The sequence below is a fragment of the Podarcis muralis genome, chromosome 7 (genome assembly GCF_964188315.1).
Source record: "Podarcis muralis chromosome 7, rPodMur119.hap1.1, whole genome shotgun sequence".
Lineage (NCBI taxonomy): Eukaryota > Metazoa > Chordata > Lepidosauria > Squamata > Lacertidae > Podarcis > Podarcis muralis.
The window spans coordinates 9,975,691-9,992,917 of NC_135661.1; the positions used below are offsets into that span (position 1 = coordinate 9,975,691).

Genomic DNA, 17,227 nt, shown 5'->3' on the forward strand with positions numbered 1-17,227 from the left:
CCTTTTCCTCCCACAGGTCTGGCCTGGCACCATGACAGTGACACCGGCTCTGGCAGGCTTGGCTCCAAGACATTCATGGGAGGAAGAGGAGAGAGAGAGAGAGAAAGAAAGGAAGGAACAAAGGAAATAGAACCTAGTGTCTCATCACTGGTGTGCCTGTTTGCATTCTACAAACAGCACCCGCTATTCGCAAATTGCAGAAAGCACAAAAAGTACACATTTCCCACAAGAGAGACAGAAAACTATAGAGGCCTGCCATAGCTGTCAACTTTTTTGTTCTGCCCAGACACTGAGGTCCAGCGCCGAGGGCCTTCTGGCGGTTCCCTCACTGTGAGAAGCCAAGTTATGGGGAACTAGGCAGAGGGCCTCCTTGGTAGTGGCACCTGCCCTGTGGAACGCCCTCCCGTCAGATGTCAAAGAGAAAAACAACTACCAGACTTTTAGAAGACATCTGAAGGCAGCCCTCTTTAGGGAAGCTTTTAATGTTTAATAGGTTATTGTATTTTAGTGTTTTGTTGGAAGCCGCCCAGAGTGGCTGGGGAAACCCAGCCAGATGGGCGGGGAAACCCAGCCAGATGGGCGGGGTATAATGATGATGATGATGATGATGATGATTTTCTCTTTTCTTGCGTGGAATCCTACTCGGAATAAGGGAACTTCCCTTAAAAAAAGGGAAACGTTGACAGCTATGGGTGGGGGAGAGGGAAGGATCGGGTGGGGGGGGGGAGCCTGCGCGTGCCTGGGGGGGGGGTAGCATGCTTCCCTCTCCATTGGTGGTTGGGAGCACCTCTGAGCAAACGGCGAGTGGGGGATCGCCCGTGGGTGGGATCGTTCCCCTCCCCCCCCCACGCCTCTTCCACGCGGGAGGGGGGTCGCTGGGCGGGGCGCCCCCTGGCGGCGCTTCCACCCACTGCACCTTCCCGGGAGCCGCGCCTGCGCGGGAGGCCCCTCCGGTGCGGAGGCGTGGCTTCCTTCGGGTGGGTGTGGCGGGACAGAGCGCTCTCTCTCTCTCTCTCTCTCTCTCTCTCTCTCTCTCCCGCGCGCGCCCATTCTCTTGTCTGGCCCCGCGCAGGAAGTGACTGGGCGGCCTCGGCCCCGCCTCCCTCGAGGGCCCAGGCTATAAGTAGGCGCGGCCCGCGCGCCTTCCGAGACAGAGCCGTGTGCGCACGAGGTCGGGCATCAGCGCTGCTGGCGCTGCTGATTGGCCGAGGCGGGCGCACGCCAGTCAGGGAAGGGAGAGGAGCAGCCGGCGCGAGGCGGCGACACTCCCGGGCAGACGGCGCTCGGGTCAGACCACCTGAGGGGACTCCGCCGGCGACGCCACTCCTACGGGCCCAACTCGGTGAGGCGGAGGCCTGAGGCGGAGAGAAAGAGCGGGCGGGCAGGCGCTTCCTCCTCCTCCTCCGGGTTTCCCTCAGGCGGGAGCGGCCGTTACGCGCAGGCGGGAAACGCGGGTCTGCCGGGCGCTCTCGGCCCTCACAGAGGAGGCGCGCGAGGGGCGGGGCGGGTCCCCCGGGAGGGGAGGGGGAGGGGCTCGACGCCCCCCGGAGGGAAAGGGAGCGAGCGACCCTCCGCCTCGGACTCCTCTCAGGACAGGCCGGTGACCTTGGCGGGCGGCATGGCTGCTGGCGTCTTTGTCCCGCGCGGAAGCCGGCTCAGCGCCGCCCTCGGAGCGGGGAGGAAGCATGGAGCGCCTGGCCGGGGTGAGTGGCTCCCCCTGGAGTCGGCCAGGTGTTTGTTGGGTGCCTAGTCCATCTGGCTCAGTACAGTGGTACCTCGGGTTAAGTACAGTGGTACCTCAGGTTACATACGCTTCAGGTTACAGACTCCGCTAACCCAGAAGTAGCGCTTCAGGTTAAGAACTTTGCTCTAGGATGAGAACAGAAATCGGGCTCCGGCAGCAGCAGGAGGCCCCATTAGCTAAAGTGGTGCTTCAGGTTAAGAACAGTTTCAGGTTAAGAACAGACCTCCAGAACGAATTAAGTTAGCTAAAGTGGTGCTTCAGGTTAAGAACAGTTTCAGGTTAAGAACAGACCTCCAGAACAAATTAAGTTCTTAACCTGAGGTACCACTGTACTTAATTCGTTCTGCAGGTGCATTCTTAACCTGAAACTGTTCTTAACCTGAAGCACCACTTTAGCTAATGGGCCTCCCGGTGCTGCTGCTCGATTTCTGTTCTCATCCTGAAGCAAAGTTCTTAACCCGAGGTACTATTTCTGGGTTAGCAGAGTCTGTATCCTGAAGCGTCTGTAACCCGAGGTACCACTGTATTGCCTCAGCCGTGGCTCTTGAGGGCTTGAGGCAGGGAGTCTCCTCTTCCTATCTAGGCTAAGAACCTTCCATGTGGGCTGACTGACACAAGGCTTTTCTTCTTTTCTCTTCCCTCCCCTCCAATCTCCTTCCAGGATGAGAGACCCCCGGTTGCCGCCTCCTTCTTCGCACAGACGTCCTTCTTCCTCCTCCTCTTTCGCAGCAGGATGGCGGACCAGGCAGCTCCCCTGAGCATCTCTTTCAGCCAAAGGAACTTGACCACAGAGACTGGCATACCCAGCTTATAGCAGTGACTTTCTGGCCCTGCAGTATTTAATTTTGTAACACTATTTATTACAGTATTTTTTTAATCATACCTCAGTTTTTGTTTACACATCAAAGTAACGAGTTGCTTGTTGGGAGCCGCCAAAGTTAGTTATCATGGAGACAACCACCGCCACTGTGAGGAGTTACATCACCACTGCCCTGAGTGGCACAGCCTCCTCAGGCCCCTTGGTGGATTTCCTCTGGATGCTGATATTAGGTTTTATCATTGCCTTCATCCTGGCATTCTCAGTGGGTGCCAATGACGTAGCAAATTCCTTTGGCACCGCCGTGGGCTCTGGGGTGGTGACCCTCCGGCAAGCCTGCATCCTGGCATCTATCTTTGAGACGGTGGGCTCCGTGTTGCTTGGAGCCAAAGTAAGCGAGACCATCCGGAAGGGGCTGATAGACGTTGAAATGTACAACACCACCCAAGAGCTGCTCATGGCTGGCTCCATCAGTGCCATGTTCGGTGAGTAAAACATCCATTCCTTCTTGCCTGTGCTTGGAAACTTAAAAGCACTCGAATGTGGCTCACATTGTTCATGCTGGGTGTCTTGCTGTGAATTAACACTTCGAGTGGCTCAGTTGTTGCCCAAAGTCCACTTAACCACTTTGCCTTTCTTTCTTAGGCTCAGCTGTTTGGCAACTAGTGGCTTCGTTTTTGAAGCTTCCCATTTCTGGTACACATTGTATTGTCGGGGCGACAATTGGCTTCTCTCTCGTTGCCAAAGGACAGGAAGGAGTCAAGTGGTCTGAATTGCTTAAAGTTGGTAAGCAATAACCTTATGACCATTTTTTCCTTAATAAATGCAGGTTTTTATTTCAGTATGCAATTTTAATGTGGCAACAGCATTGTCTTGCAGTAGCAAATACTTAGTGTGTCCTTAATTTTTTTCCAGTGCTGTCCTGGTTCATCTCTCCCCTCCTTTCTGGCATCATGTCTGCTGTCCTGTTCTTTGTTGTCCGTAGGTTCATTCTTTCCAAGGTAGGTCTTCCTCCCAATAAAACCTGATGTTCATATGAGATGAATGTGGTGGGTGGGGACTCCTGAAACATTCTGCTGCCGGCATGTCAGAACTCACATTGGGAGCCATGAGGTCTAGAAGCTTTATTAACTGAAGCTGGAATGCTAATAATGGGTTGCAAAATGTGCCCCCCCCCCAAGCTAGCCTACAGGCCTACTGTAATTTTTAATTCGTGTCAGTCGGTGGACAGCTTCCACTTGGCTGGACACTTTCCAAGTGATGGCATTTTTCCTCTCCTTGGCACCGAGTATGCTGAAGAGAATTAAAAAAAAATAGTTTAGTGTTCTAGGCAGAACAAATGCTATGTAAACCACAGTTTAAAACATTGCATATGTGGCTTATGTGAAATGTAATTAAGTTTTCCCCAGCAGCAAATTCTCACATCTCTCTAAAAGATGAATTGTCTCTGTTACAGCTGTCCAGAGTCCTCTGTTGAGAGGTTGTTCCTTTTCATGCAGGCACATGGCTGAATAGATCTGTAGTCCACAGTCTGGCCTAGACTAGATGGGAAAGGGCAACAGTGAATTGCCACTGGCAACTTTGATTCTAGATTTGAGTAGCATTGTATTCATTTCAGAGACCCAGTTTCAATTGTATTGTGTTAAATCATAGTTACAAAGTAATGCATTTGTAAAAGTGGGGAATTCCCCACAGAAATGCGGGCTTGAATAATGTTTCACTTATGTGGTATCGCTGTGAGCAGAGGGGACCTGGGTTTGCCTATTGCAAAACTTCTTGTCTTGTAGGTAGATCCCGTTCCGAATGGTTTGCGTGCATTGCCCATCTTCTATGCCTGTACAATCGGGATCAACCTCTTCTCCATTATGTACAGTGGTGCGCCTTGTAAGTAGACATTTGAAACAAGAGCTTGAATTTTTATAACCCTTTATTAACTTCTCAATCAAACAAAGAATTTTACCCCTTTTGCTTTACAGGAATGACTTCTCCTAGAAGGCAGCTGGCCTGGGCCAGTTACAGAAGGCTGCAGGCTCAACCCTAGATAATAATTTCCTCCCTCCTACCCAAGAGGCCTGCCTGCTCACAATCTAAATGGCTAGTAGAGACCTGTTCTCCTTAGTCCTCACAGAAGCTGCAGATTCTGACAGCTTAGCTGCTGATACTGGGGTGCCACAGGCTCCCTCCTTTAATTACCTGCAAATCCTGACGCTCTCCTCTTCCCCTCCCCCTTTGCCTCTTTCCTGAGACCTGGGATGCTAGCTGCTGAGAAAGAAGGGGGCCTTCTCAACATTCTGCTTAATGAATTCAGGCTCACGGCAGGGCAAGAGGCCCTGTGGTGTTTTTTCCGATGATGCCTTGATTGCGTTTGATCCCAAATAATTCATCCTGTTATCCTCCCGCCCCCAAGAAGAGCTGCTGGCAACCAAGTACTTTGAAGAGGAATTCCATGGTCCTTTCTTGTGGCTTTCTGGGGTCTCTCAGTTGAAATCTTAAACTGTCTGTAGGAGAAAGAAGCTGCCTTCTAGTTCAATACATAAGATGTAGGATTAGGTTGTGCCTGTTGGAAAGCAGATGGGTGTCAGCAATTCTAAGATTCAAGTTGTCTAATGAAGGTTAAAAGCTTAGATTTGAATATTGGTTGCCTCAAGGTGAGAGACGGTGGCAGCTCTGACACAAAGAATATGGGGCAAGGGTAGGCTATGGCGCCATGTCCCACTTGGAATGGGGGATGGTTTGCGCCACAGTTGCTCTGTGGTACTTGGGGGTCAGATAAATGTCAATCACAAATCTGTGGGCTCCCTCCTGGTTTTGCCTCGGAGCCTTTTTTTGCTGTTGACACATTCTGCATCTAGCCTCATGCCTTTAGGGGGCCAAGTAAACAAAAAGTGCAGCTAACGATGGAAGCAAGGGGTGGGGTGGGCGTGGGCAGGGAGAAGCAACTTGCATCCAGGTGTGTTATGGTTGGAGGCTAAGACCTAATTCCAGCAGGGCAAATCCTTTTCTGTAAAGGAGGCCTTATGCTGTGAGAGACCATGAAGTTTCTGTAGCTGGGCCAATTGAAGTGCTCTCGGGCTAACTCTGTAAAAAGACTCTTGTGAGTCTGAGACAGGTTTGGGAAGCCTGATGATGTGAGCGGGGGCTGTTTCCAAGCTTCACAAACACTGTTAACGGAGGGAGGGTTTTAGAGCATGTGGATGTTGGATGGAAAGAATGTAACCTGGCAGGTTGTACTTTTTACTTCTGTTAAGCTGCAATTGTAACTTTGAGTGCTAGACTTCATTGCCTGTTAATATGGAAGACACAGATGTTGCAGATCTCAGAAGAGCAAGAAACCCTGGTCACTAAACCTTCTATTCAGCTGGGGGAGAGCTCTTTTGTGCTGGGAAGGGCCCCGCCGGCCTTGGGGTTTTCAAGATGCATTGTTTTATTTCCTAGTGCTGGGCTTTGACAAACTTCCCGTCTGGGGCATCGTCCTCATATCGGCGGGGAGCGCTGTTGTGTGTGCTCTCGTCGTCTGGTTCTTTGTCTGTCCAAGAATGAAGAAGAAAATTGAAAGTAAGTACATTTAGAATTGTACATAATGTAATCTTGCAAATGTATATCCGAATGCAGTGAGAGGCTGGCTGTTTGCTTTCAAGCATAATCTAAACATGAAGTGCCCTTCACGCGTCTTCCCACAAGGCACTTAACTGGCACAAATGGATGTCTTCTGGATTTTGTGCAGTTGAGAACTTAAGAGCCTTTTCTGTGTGCACTTGTAACAGGGATATCTGTTCCCTGTGTCAGGCCAAGTGACAAAAGGCGGACATAAACTCTGTGCACATAGGTGGTAGGAAAGGGATACCCAAGGGAGGCATGTCTGTCACATCTAAAGCCCTGGATGCAAACCCTGTGCACATCCTCAGCCTTTTTTGCCCAGTGTTTTCACAGATGCTATAAACAGGATTCAAAACCTACTAGCTCAGGGCTGCTGCTTTAACAGAGAGGCGAGAGCAAGGTTTTGGGCATCTTTTTATGTACATTATGAAGGCTTTCTCGCTTGTCCTCATGCAACTTCACTTCCTTCTGCAGAAGAGATCAAATCAAGTCCCTCTGAGAGTCCCTTAATGAAGAAGAAGAGCAGCCTGAAAGAGCAGGATGAGGCCAAGGTGGATAATAAGATTGCTGATGATGATGACCAGAGGAGTTCCCCTACCGAAGGGGAGCCATCCTCTGTGCCCCACAGAGCAGCTGTGGAGGAAAGGATGGTCTCCTTCAACCTGGGAGAGCTGGAGGAGATTCCAGAGCGGGAGCGGCTGCCCAGGGTGGAGATGAAGGAGACCAGCATTGACAGCGGTGAGTTGGCTCTGAAGCGGAGCATGAGGGGTGGGGCAGCTCAAGCAACTGTGAGCTGTGGTGCCAGGGCAGTTTCCCTTCTCGTGCCAACCCGGACTTTCTGCCTGCAGGAGCCATGTCCTTTCCAAACGGTAGCCTTGCCCAATTCAACCAGGCTGTCAGCAGCCAGATGAGTTCCAGCGGGCATTACCACACGGTGCACAAGGACTCTGGCCTGTACAAGGAGCTGCTGCACAAGCTCCACCTGGCCAAGGTGGGGGACTGCATGGGCGACTCCTCGGCGGACAGCAAGCCCCTGCGGCGCAACAACAGCTACACCTCATACACCATGGCCATCTGCGGAATGCCCCTGGACTCGTTCCGGGTGAAGGAGGCTGAGCCGAAGGGAGCAGATGAGGCGGAGAGGCTGGCGTGGTCTGGGTCAGATTCCAAGAAGAGGATCCGGATGGACAGCTACACCAGCTACTGTAACGCTGTGGCCGACCCCCACCCAGCCGACGTGGACTTGAGCCAGGCAGAGAAGGGTGGCAGCAGCGGCTCCCTGGATGAGTGGCATGACCAGGACAAGCCGGAGGTGTCCCTCCTCTTTCAATTCCTGCAGATCCTGACGGCCTGCTTTGGGTCCTTCGCCCATGGGGGAAATGATGTGAGGTCAGTGGCTGGGCAGCTTGAGTGGTTTAGAAAGTTCTATTTTCCCTATAAGGCCCTGCCTGTAATGGAGCCTTTGGCAAAATGGCTCCCTGCTGGGGTTTTCCCTTCTTTGTCTTTCCACTTAATTGATCCCTGTGTGTTCCCTTTTGGCAGCAACGCGATTGGTCCTCTGGTTGCCCTGTACTTGGTCTACAGAACAGGCGACGTGTCTTCAAAGGTGGCGACACCGATTTGGCTCTTGCTGTACGGTGGTGTCGGGATCTGCACTGGCCTGTGGATCTGGGGGAGGAGGGTCATTCAGACCATGGGGAAGGATCTCACTCCCATCACACCATCTAGGTAAAGTGGAGAGCTTTTTTGCTTTATACTGAGCACGCGGGGGGGGGGGGGGAGTAAACTGTGTGGTTTGGAGGGCTGGGCTGGAATGAAGCTGGCAGATGTAAGGCCTATTAGCTGAAAAGGTCTTGGGTTTGTCCACTTGCTTTGAAGGTGTTTAGAACTCGGTTATGTAAGTATCAGTGTGAAGGTTTGTCATCACACCTAAAGTATTCTTGATGCAAGCTTACCGTCTCTGACAAGAAAAATAACCCCCAGCAAAGCTTCAGCCATGCCTTCTTCTGAAGCAGTTTTCTTTAGTGAATGCTCTTGACCCCCTGAAGGTGGTGGACACTCCTTCATTGGAGGCTTTTAAGCAGAAGTTGGCAGGCCATCTGTCAGGAATTCTTGAGCTGTGGTTCCTGCATGGCAAGGGGTTAGACTAGATGAGCCTTTGGGGGTTCAACTGATTCCACAACCCTTCAATCTGCCTTGTTCCTTTCACCCTTGGAGCTAGTGCTCTTTCTGGCCGTGCTGTGTTTCCCCCTCTTCATATCTGCTCAGTTTCTTCAGCTTTTTTCTTCATGCCCTTCTTGAGTTTGCTTAGCGCTTTGTAGCCTTCAGCCTTTGAACTGAGTAGCTGTGCCTTGTGCACAGCGGACAAGCCTTTCATCTGCGCCAGCCTCCCCTGGGGGGCTTTTTCCTTTAGCCTCCTTGATGTGTAAAGGTTTGCTGTTTCAGTCTTGACAGCAGAGCAAAAAAATGTGACTGCTAGGACTCTTTATCTCTTCAGGGCTCTCACCTATCATAAAGGTGTGTGCTTGGCTCTGCAGATGCCAAGGTGTTCTGCATCACTTACCAGTGCAACAGCCAAAGGCGCTCACCCTTTCCTCCGACCTTAGAGCAGAGGGAGGGGTAACAGGATAATTGCAGCCCCCTTTGGAAGCTCCAGGTGGAAGAGGAAGGATGGGTGCTCCTTTGCCAGAGGTTGATGAGCGTAAATTGTGATTGCCAGACATGCATAACTTAATATTGTTGTGTCCTTGACTCTGTTGCCAGCCCTGAGTGAGGCCTTGAAGAGTGTGGGTGTGTCATCCTGGGATGTCGATTCAGGCTTACAGCTAGACTTCAAAACGGAATAATGTAGAGTGGGGCAGCCAAATGTTACATGGTTACCAGTAACTGCAGGGTCCCTTATCTTTTCTTTTAGCTGCAGCTGGAAGGCAGAGTGTCAGCTTCCGCCTGCCTTTCCTATGACCAAGAGCTATGAGCCCATGCAGGGTAAAAGAGCTATGAGCCCATGTAGGGTAAAAGAAGGAGAAATGACAGGGCAGTTGGAGGCTGTAGTTCGCTTCCCAGCCCCAGCAAAAGGGAAAAACAACTTGAAATGGAAGGGGTGGGGATTGTGACAACCTTGGGCTCCACTTTGGGAACCCTGATATATTGAAGCTGCCCAGTGGCTCAGCCTAACACCAGCTCTTTGTCCACAGTGGCTTCAGCATTGAGCTGGCGTCTGCTTTGACCGTAGTAATTGCTTCAAATGTTGGCTTGCCTATCAGCACGACTCACTGCAAGGTAAGTGGAAGAGCTTCTTTGCGTAACACTTGGATCTATGTCACTGGCAAGGGCAGTCCAGTTGAGGCTCAGGGGCATTAGGAAGAAAGTGGGTGGCAGATTTTGGCTGGCTCAAGAACCGGGTGGGGTATTGCATTTTTATCCTCATACCTGGGCTGGGAGAGAGTTGTTTACTCAAGGCCACCTCGGCTTCATGGCTGAGCAGGGATCTGATTCCTGATCTTGCAGATCCAAGTCCTAGCACATTTTCCCTGTTACCTCTGTCTCAGCTGAAGTTTGAGAACTGGATTAAGTCTGCTTTTAAAATACATTTGAGCTCTAAGGTAATGGAGAGTTCTTCACCGTTTTGTGAACTGAATGAATTCTGGACTGTTCTGACTAGCCTTTGTGGGCCCGCCTGCCTTGGTGCCTGGGACTTTCAGATCTTATTCCTTGTCAGGAGTGCTTGTGCAAGACCTGTGCTTTGTCCCTTGCTGCAGGTGGGTTCTGTGGTCTCTGTGGGATGGCTGCGCTCCAAGAAAGCCGTGGACTGGCGCCTGTTCCGCAACATCTTCATGGCCTGGTTCGTCACAGTCCCAATTTCTGGTCTCATCAGTGCTGCCATCATGGCATTGTTCAAGTACCCCATCCTAGGGCGATGAAACAGACGAGCCAGCAACCCCGTAGCTTTGCTGCCCACAAGCGCCTGTCTGCATATCCTTGCCAAGTGGCTGAAACAGTGTTAGGGTGACTCCACCATGTGCAAGAGGGGCCGGTTGTCTTCTTGATGCTGTACCTGCTTTTAAGCGTAAATCTCTCGTCTTGGAACTAGAGAAGTCCCACTTCTGCTGGGCTGTGAATAATTGTGTCTACATTTCTATACTGTTTTGTATTGAGCTTTAACTTCATAATTAATGTTGTTAGACCTATCATTCTTGTTCTCTGAGCTGAGCCTTGAACCTGGCGAGCACAATGAGGAGGAGGAGGGAGTAGCTTAGCAGAAATGTATGTGATGAGGGGCCACTTTTATAAATAAAAAAAAACTTTTTAAAATAAAGTAGGCTGGGGTGTGTTTTGGTGGAATCTTTGCTTGGAAGTACATGGTACTGGGGCCCAAGACAGCCATCAACCTCTAAACTCTTTTGTTAAATAAGCACCCATCCAGTTTGGTTCAGTGAGCCAAGAATATCTGCCTGTGCAAGTGGCTTCACTGCATGATTTGGAAATGGCAGCACCTGTAGAGTTGAAAGGTGACCCCAAGGGTCATTTAGTCCAACCCCCTGCAATGCAGGAATCACAGCTAAAGAATCTGGCAGATGGCCAGCCTCCCAATGAAGGGGAATCCATTACCTTCTGAAGGATTCCTGGAGATAGTCCTCTCCTTTATGAATGAAGGGGCTATTGATGTCTGCTCAGCCTGCACAGCTGGAGGCAGCAATGCTTTTGAATGCCAGTTTCTGGTAACCACAGGAGGGGAGAAGGCTCTTGGGAGTGAATCCTGCTTGAGGGTCTCTAGCTAGGGCACCTGGTCGGCCACTGTGAGAACAGGTTACTGGACTAGATGGGCCATTGGCCCGATCCTGCAGGGTTTTTTTCCCTGAATGATCCAAATTTGTTCCTTAATGTCAAATGCACTTACAAAGATAAAACGTTAACTAACAGGCCACAAAATCAAAGAACCAGCATGAAAATATCAAATATTTGAACCATTGCCAAAAAACTCAGGAAGATCAAAAGGGCTTTGCAGAAAGGCAGGCGCCTGGGGAGATCCTGTGAGGCACCACCTTCAAAGCAGTCCTGTATATTTGTTTATAGGTGGGTACCCAGGGAGGGCAGGAGCAGCCCTTAAGTGCTCTGGCCCTCAGCCGTGAAAAGCTTTTCTAGGTCCCAGTAAACAGACTGGGTGCCTGAGGGGATTGATATACCACATGATACCAGCCAGTCCTAACTAGTCATCTAGCAGACACCTTCTGTCCTGAGGGCAGTTTACGGAGACAGCCCCATGTAATGAGCCTGACCTGCAGGTTACTGGAGCATGGAGCGCAGAGGCCCTGCCCTGCCCACCTGGTTTATCATGGAAGCTAGGAGTTAAGGCATTCCATTCCAAAGAATGGGTCTGAGCTTTGCTGAGGTCAAAGTCGAGCTGCCCAGGGGAGCCCTCCACTTCCATGCTGTCCTGTCTACCTTGCCTCAATCCCCTCATCCCTTGAGACACATATGGGTGGTGGGGCAGACCTAGAACTTCTTTCATCCCCCTTGAAGATGGTTAGAGCATATTTTCTGGCATTTTGTCAGGCCTGGAAGATCATAGCCAAATGCTCTGAGGAGCATCTGGCACATTGGTAAGTGGGCGCTTCAGCAGCCATGTGGATGAGCAGTTAAACTACAATGTTGAGAAGCCGGTCTTATTTCATGCAGCCTCCTGTTGCCTCTCTAGCATGCTCTCATCTTCAAGCTGCACCCTGTAATTATATAATTACTCTTTCCCCCACTGCTGGCTCCGTGGAGTTGTGAGCTGGGGTGGGGGCAGAAGGGAGTCCTGCAAGGATCTGTGCTAGCCCTGAGGACTTCCTGCCCTGTAGGCACAACTGCAGATCGTTCTTTCCCATGCAACTCTCCCCTTCCTGGCATTTTATCTCATCTCGTAATCTGCTCTGAAGAATATTCCATGGCTGTTAAGTCCTGCTCTTGGGAAAGTGGTAATAGGCAGTTGGGGAACTGTAGAGATGGTCCTAATGTAAGCAGAGCCTGCATCTAGTTATATGGCCAGCCAGCTGCAGTGCCTTCCTGAGTGTTCCTCCACCCTGCAATTGGTATTCAGCTCCAGTTGGAGTGTCTCAGGGGGGCTGGGGTGATCTAGTCCACCGTTTCTGGTAGCAGCCAGCCAGATGTTCTGGTAGCTCCCATGCATGGCCTGGGCAGATGGCCTCCCAGGTTTGATCCTCCTCGGGAAACCCCACAGATAGCACACTGCAGTAATCCAGTCTTGAAGTAACCAGTGCATGAAATTTAGTTGAGAGTTCTGCATTGGAGAATGCTGGACTAGATGAGCCTTGGGGTCCCTTCCAACTCTGCCATCCTATGATTCTACTGTGGCAAGGCTTTCCCGATCCAAAAATTAATGCTTCATTGGAAAGTGGGGAGGTACAATTTGCCTTGAAGGAGTCAGTGCTGCGCCACCTCCTTAAGAAGACTCCCGCCCTGGCACCATAAGTGTTAACAACTATTGCTGAGTGGCAGATAACCACTTTCTGGACAAGGTGCTTGAGAACGTTGAGGGTCCAACTTCAGGCATGTTTGGAGGAAGTGGATTACTTGGATCTGTTCCAGTCTGGCTTCAGGCCTGGTCATGGCATCCAAACTGACTTGGTTGACCTTGACTGATGACATTTATTGGGAGAGAGATGAGAGTGTTGTGCAATCTTGGCTCATTCTCCTCAATCGGCCGCTTAGGATAGTGTTGGCCCCAGTATCCTTCCGGACAGGTGCGCCATCTCCTAGGGCCTGAGTCCAATATGCAGATGATGCCCAGCTCCATCTCTCTGTTCCACCTGAATCAGGAGAGGTGGTTGAGGTGTTAGACCAGCGCTTGGAGTCAGTGATGGGTTGGAAGTGGGCCAATAAACGGAACCTGAGTGCTGAAAAGACGGAGGTGTGACAGGCCCCAGATTCTCAGGCTCAACAGATGGGGAGCCGACCCACCCTTAGTGGGGTTGTGCTCCCTTGGAAGGCACAGCTTTGGACTTTGCTCCTGGGTTCAGCGCTGTCACTGGACTCTCAGCTGACCTTAGCTGCCTTATTTCAGCTCTGGCTGATTTGCCAGCTTTAACGCCTTTTGGATTGAAATGACATGGCTGCTGTACTCCGCACGCGGTAACTTCCAGATTGGATAATTGCAGCACACTCTATGTGGGGCCGGCTCTTTGCCATTTCCAGCCTAACCCGCCTCACAGGGTTGTTGGGAGGATGAAAGGGGTGAAGGGAACACAGAGTTTGTTCAGACGAAGAGCAGAAGAAAATCCAGTTCTGATGGTCTGCAGAACACTGAGGCTTGAGACTCCCTCAGAACCTCTCCTTCACTGGAGGTTTTTAAAGAGGTTGGGCGGTCATCTGTCAGGAATTAATTAGCTGTGATTCCTGAATGGCAGAGAGGTTGGACTGAATTAACCCTCAAGGATTCCTTCTGACGCTACGATTCTACGGCTATCCATCTTGCGTTGCTCTGGAATGGGATGCCCGAACCGTCCTCCTCCGAGGTCCAGAACATTTTAAACTCTAAGGCGATATCGGTTAGCAAAACTATGCTGCCATCTCTAATTGGTTTTCTTTGCAGCTGTGAGCTGAGAGAGTGCGTTACACTTTGGTCCAATGCGCATAAAGACAAGGTGCCGTCCTTCTGCAAATTAAGTGTCTAAATTCGAGGTCCCCTTTGTGCTTGAGAAACACTCCCCCCCCCCACCTCTCCAAATGATCCTCCCGATTCCCCATCCCCCACTCACCCTGCCTGCCCCTGAGCTGCATTGTTGATGCTGCCTGTTGGAAGGATGTTGGGGGGCAGGCAGGCAGGTGATCTGATTGGTTGGCCCCTTCTCCAGGGGAGCCCGCCTTCCTGCCAGAGGAGGAGGAGGAGCCCTCTCTTTGGCAGTGGCTGCTGCTGCTGCTGCGGTTGTGAGCCTGCAAGGTCACAGCAGCTGCTTCTGTTCTTGTAAGGACGTCAGAGGCTGACTATGCCAGTGCAATCCACTTAATAGCTAACTGCCTCTCCCAAATGCCAGCTCAATGCAGTACCTGAAGGGGGAAGCTTTGAAGAGGACATTCTGTCCTGCATGGGGGGTGTAGCCAAGGTGATTTTGGGTGCAATGGCGCTGCTTTGGCCTGGTGATAAGAGCGGGTGGGCTGTGTCAGGTTTTGTTAACGGGTCAATACGTGCTGATGCATATTTCGCCATGGCTAAAGGTCTCCCCTCGCCGGTTGCAAAACTTGCTGTATTTAGCTTGCGAAAGGTGCCGAAATAATTTCGCTAGCAATTGGCTCGACTGGAGCTGGGCAGAGAAGAGCTGTTCTGGGCCTGGAGCACTAGGGACAGGGACCTGCCCTTGATTCAAGGGTGGGGTGGGGGGCAGTGATGGGCCCAGGCAGGGCAGGTGGGAGGTGTTGCTCCTGCTTGCATGCGGGTGAGGGGATAACCCTGAAATGCAGCAAGCGGCAAATGGCATTAGAAACAATTTCATCCTGATCCAGAGCCCAGTGGGACAATGGCCTCTTCCCTGTGCTGTGCTGAGTGTGAGGGAGAGGGGGAGGTTAGCCTGGAAGTTTTAAGATGGGTTGGTTGGTCATTTGCCTGGGATTCTTCAGCTGCAATTCCTGCAGTGGGGCTACCTTTGAAGGTGACCCAGAAACTACAACTAATCCAGAACGCGGCAGCTAGACTGGTGACTGGGAGCGGCTGCCGAGACCACATAACACCGTTCTTGAGAGACCTACATTGGCTCCCAGCACAATTCAAAGTGTTGGTGCTGACCTTGAAAGCCCTAAACGGCCTCGGTCCAGTATATCTGAAGGAGCGTCTCCACCCCCATCGTTCTACCCGGACACTGAGGTCCAGCATTGAGGGCCTTCTGGCGGTTCCCTCACTGTGAGAAGCCAAGTTACAGGGAACCAGCAGAGGGCCTTCTCGGTAGTGGCACCCGCCCTGTGGAACTCCCTCTCACCGGATGTCAAAGAGAACAACAACTACCAGACATCTGAAGGCAGCCCTATTTAGGGAAGCTTTTAATGTTTGATGTATTATGGTATTTTTATATTTTTTTGGAAGCCGCCCATGGTGGGTGGGGAAGCCCAGCCAGAAGGGCGGGGTATAAATAATAAATTTATTATTATTATTATTATTGCAAGGGGTTGGGCTGGCAAGATGGCCCTTGGGGTCCCTTTCAACTTTGCAATTCTATGATTCCATGTTGACTGTGGTTTTGCTGCTGCTGCTGCTGCTGCTACCTTAGGAGAAGCCAAGAGCTGAGGAGGGGGACGGATCTGCTCTGCTTACCTGCTCCCCAACCACTCCCAGACAGTTTGTGCCTTTGACAGTTTTACCCTTGGCAATATAGGAACCACACCTGGCCTGGGGTGGTGGAAGAGGGCCTTTGTAACCTTGGCCAAGGTCCTTTGGGTGCAGGAGCCAGGGCTGTGGGTAGCAGAAGTTAGGTGCCTGGGTGCTGGCTTTGGGAAGGCAGCAGCGTTCAAAGCCAGAGAGAGAGAGAGAGAGAGAGAGGAGGGGGTTCCTGGAACTTTTGGATCTCAACTGGGTGGCAGCAGCTGAAGGAAGCTCTGCGTCTTCCTTGTGGGTGGTCTGGCTCCCTTAATCTACATTTAAGGGTGCTGTGGAATCATGATCTTGAGCATCACACTTTCATTCTCAACTTCCTGTGAATGTTTTCCAAAATTAGAGGGGGCTTGCTTTGTTGTTGTTGTTTTTAATTTAATTTCTGTTTAGGTGGAAGATTTAAATGTGGGAGATGAAAAAAGGAGCCGGGTGGTGGGGGGTGAGAAAACGCGGGGGGGGGGGGGAGGTGCGAAAGCAGAAGCTGCCTCTCCAGAGTGCTGGAGCATCACACAACTGCCACCTTGGAGGCCTGGGATTTGTTTCTGTTTTTCACAAGGCAAATGACGCTCCCAGGAGTCCCCGTGATTCGGCCATCTGATTTTGTGTCAAATTGCGCATTTGTACCTGTGAAATCCCAGAGGGTGTGTGTGATGCCTCATAGGCAGAGTCACTGAGTGGGTGGAGGTGGATGAGGAGAAGGAGAAGGAGAAGGAGAAGGAGAAGGCAGTGTTGCATAGCGGGTAGAGTGTTGGACTAGGATAAAAAAGGTAAAGGTACCCCTGCCCGTACGGGCCAGTCTTGACAGACTCTAGGGTTGTGCGCCCATCTCACTTAAGAGGCCGGGGGCCAGCGCTGTCCGGAGAGACTTCCGGGTCATGTGGCCAGCGTGACATCGCTGCTCTGGCAAGCCAGAGCCGCACAAGGAAACGCCATTTACCTTCCCGCTAGTAAGCGGTCCCTATTTATCTACTTGCACCCAGGGGTGCTTTCGAACTGCTAGGTTGGCAGGCGCTGGGACCGAGCAGCGGGAGCGCACCCCGCCGCGGGGATTCGAACCGCCGACCTTTCGATCTGCAAGCCCTAGGTGCTGAGGCTTTTACCCACAGCGCCACCTGCATCCCTATTGGACTAGGATAGGGGTCAGCAAACTTTCTCAGCAGAGGGCCGGTCAACTGTCCCTCAGACTTTGTGGGGGGCCGGACTATATTTTTTTTGGGGGGGGAAATGAACGAATTCCTATGCCCCACAAATAACCCAGAGATGCATTTTAAATACAGTGGTACCTCGGGTTACATATGCTTCAGGTTACATACATTTCAGGTTACAGACTCCGCTAACCCAGAAATAGTACCTCGGGTTAAGAACCTTGCTTCAGGATGAGAACAGAAATCGCGTGGTGGCGACACAGCGGCAGCGGGAGGCCCCATTAGCTAAAGTGGTGCTTCAGGTTAAGAACAGTTTCAGGTTAAGAACGGACCTCTGGAACGTAACCAGAGCTACCACTGTAAAAGCACACATTCTACTCAAGTAAAAACACCAGGCAGGCCCCACAAATAACCCAGAGATGCGTTTAAATCAAAGGACACATTCTACTCATGTAAAAACATGCTGATTCCTGGACCGATTGGGCTGGATCCGGCCTCCAGGCCTTAGTTTGCCTACCCGTGGACTAGGACCTGGGAAGAAACCAGAGCTCAAATCCCCAATTTGC

General features: G+C 51.4%; 1 protein-coding gene across 1 annotated transcript; it reads left to right on the plus strand.

Moving 5' to 3' along the window:
* The first annotated feature begins 1,153 nt into the window (after positions 1 to 1,153).
* Positions 1,154 to 10,473, plus strand: SLC20A1 (solute carrier family 20 member 1). Its single transcript, XM_028741252.2, has 11 exons — positions 1,154 to 1,342; positions 2,406 to 3,046; positions 3,207 to 3,347; positions 3,477 to 3,562; positions 4,349 to 4,445; positions 5,997 to 6,116; positions 6,633 to 6,896; positions 7,007 to 7,547; positions 7,701 to 7,886; positions 9,353 to 9,437; positions 9,917 to 10,473. Exons 2-11 carry the CDS (start codon positions 2,692 to 2,694, stop codon positions 10,076 to 10,078), a joined length of 2,037 nt encoding a protein of 678 aa, XP_028597085.2. The 5' UTR covers positions 1,154 to 1,342; positions 2,406 to 2,691; the 3' UTR covers positions 10,079 to 10,473.
* The last annotated feature ends 6,754 nt before the right edge of the window (positions 10,474 to 17,227 follow it).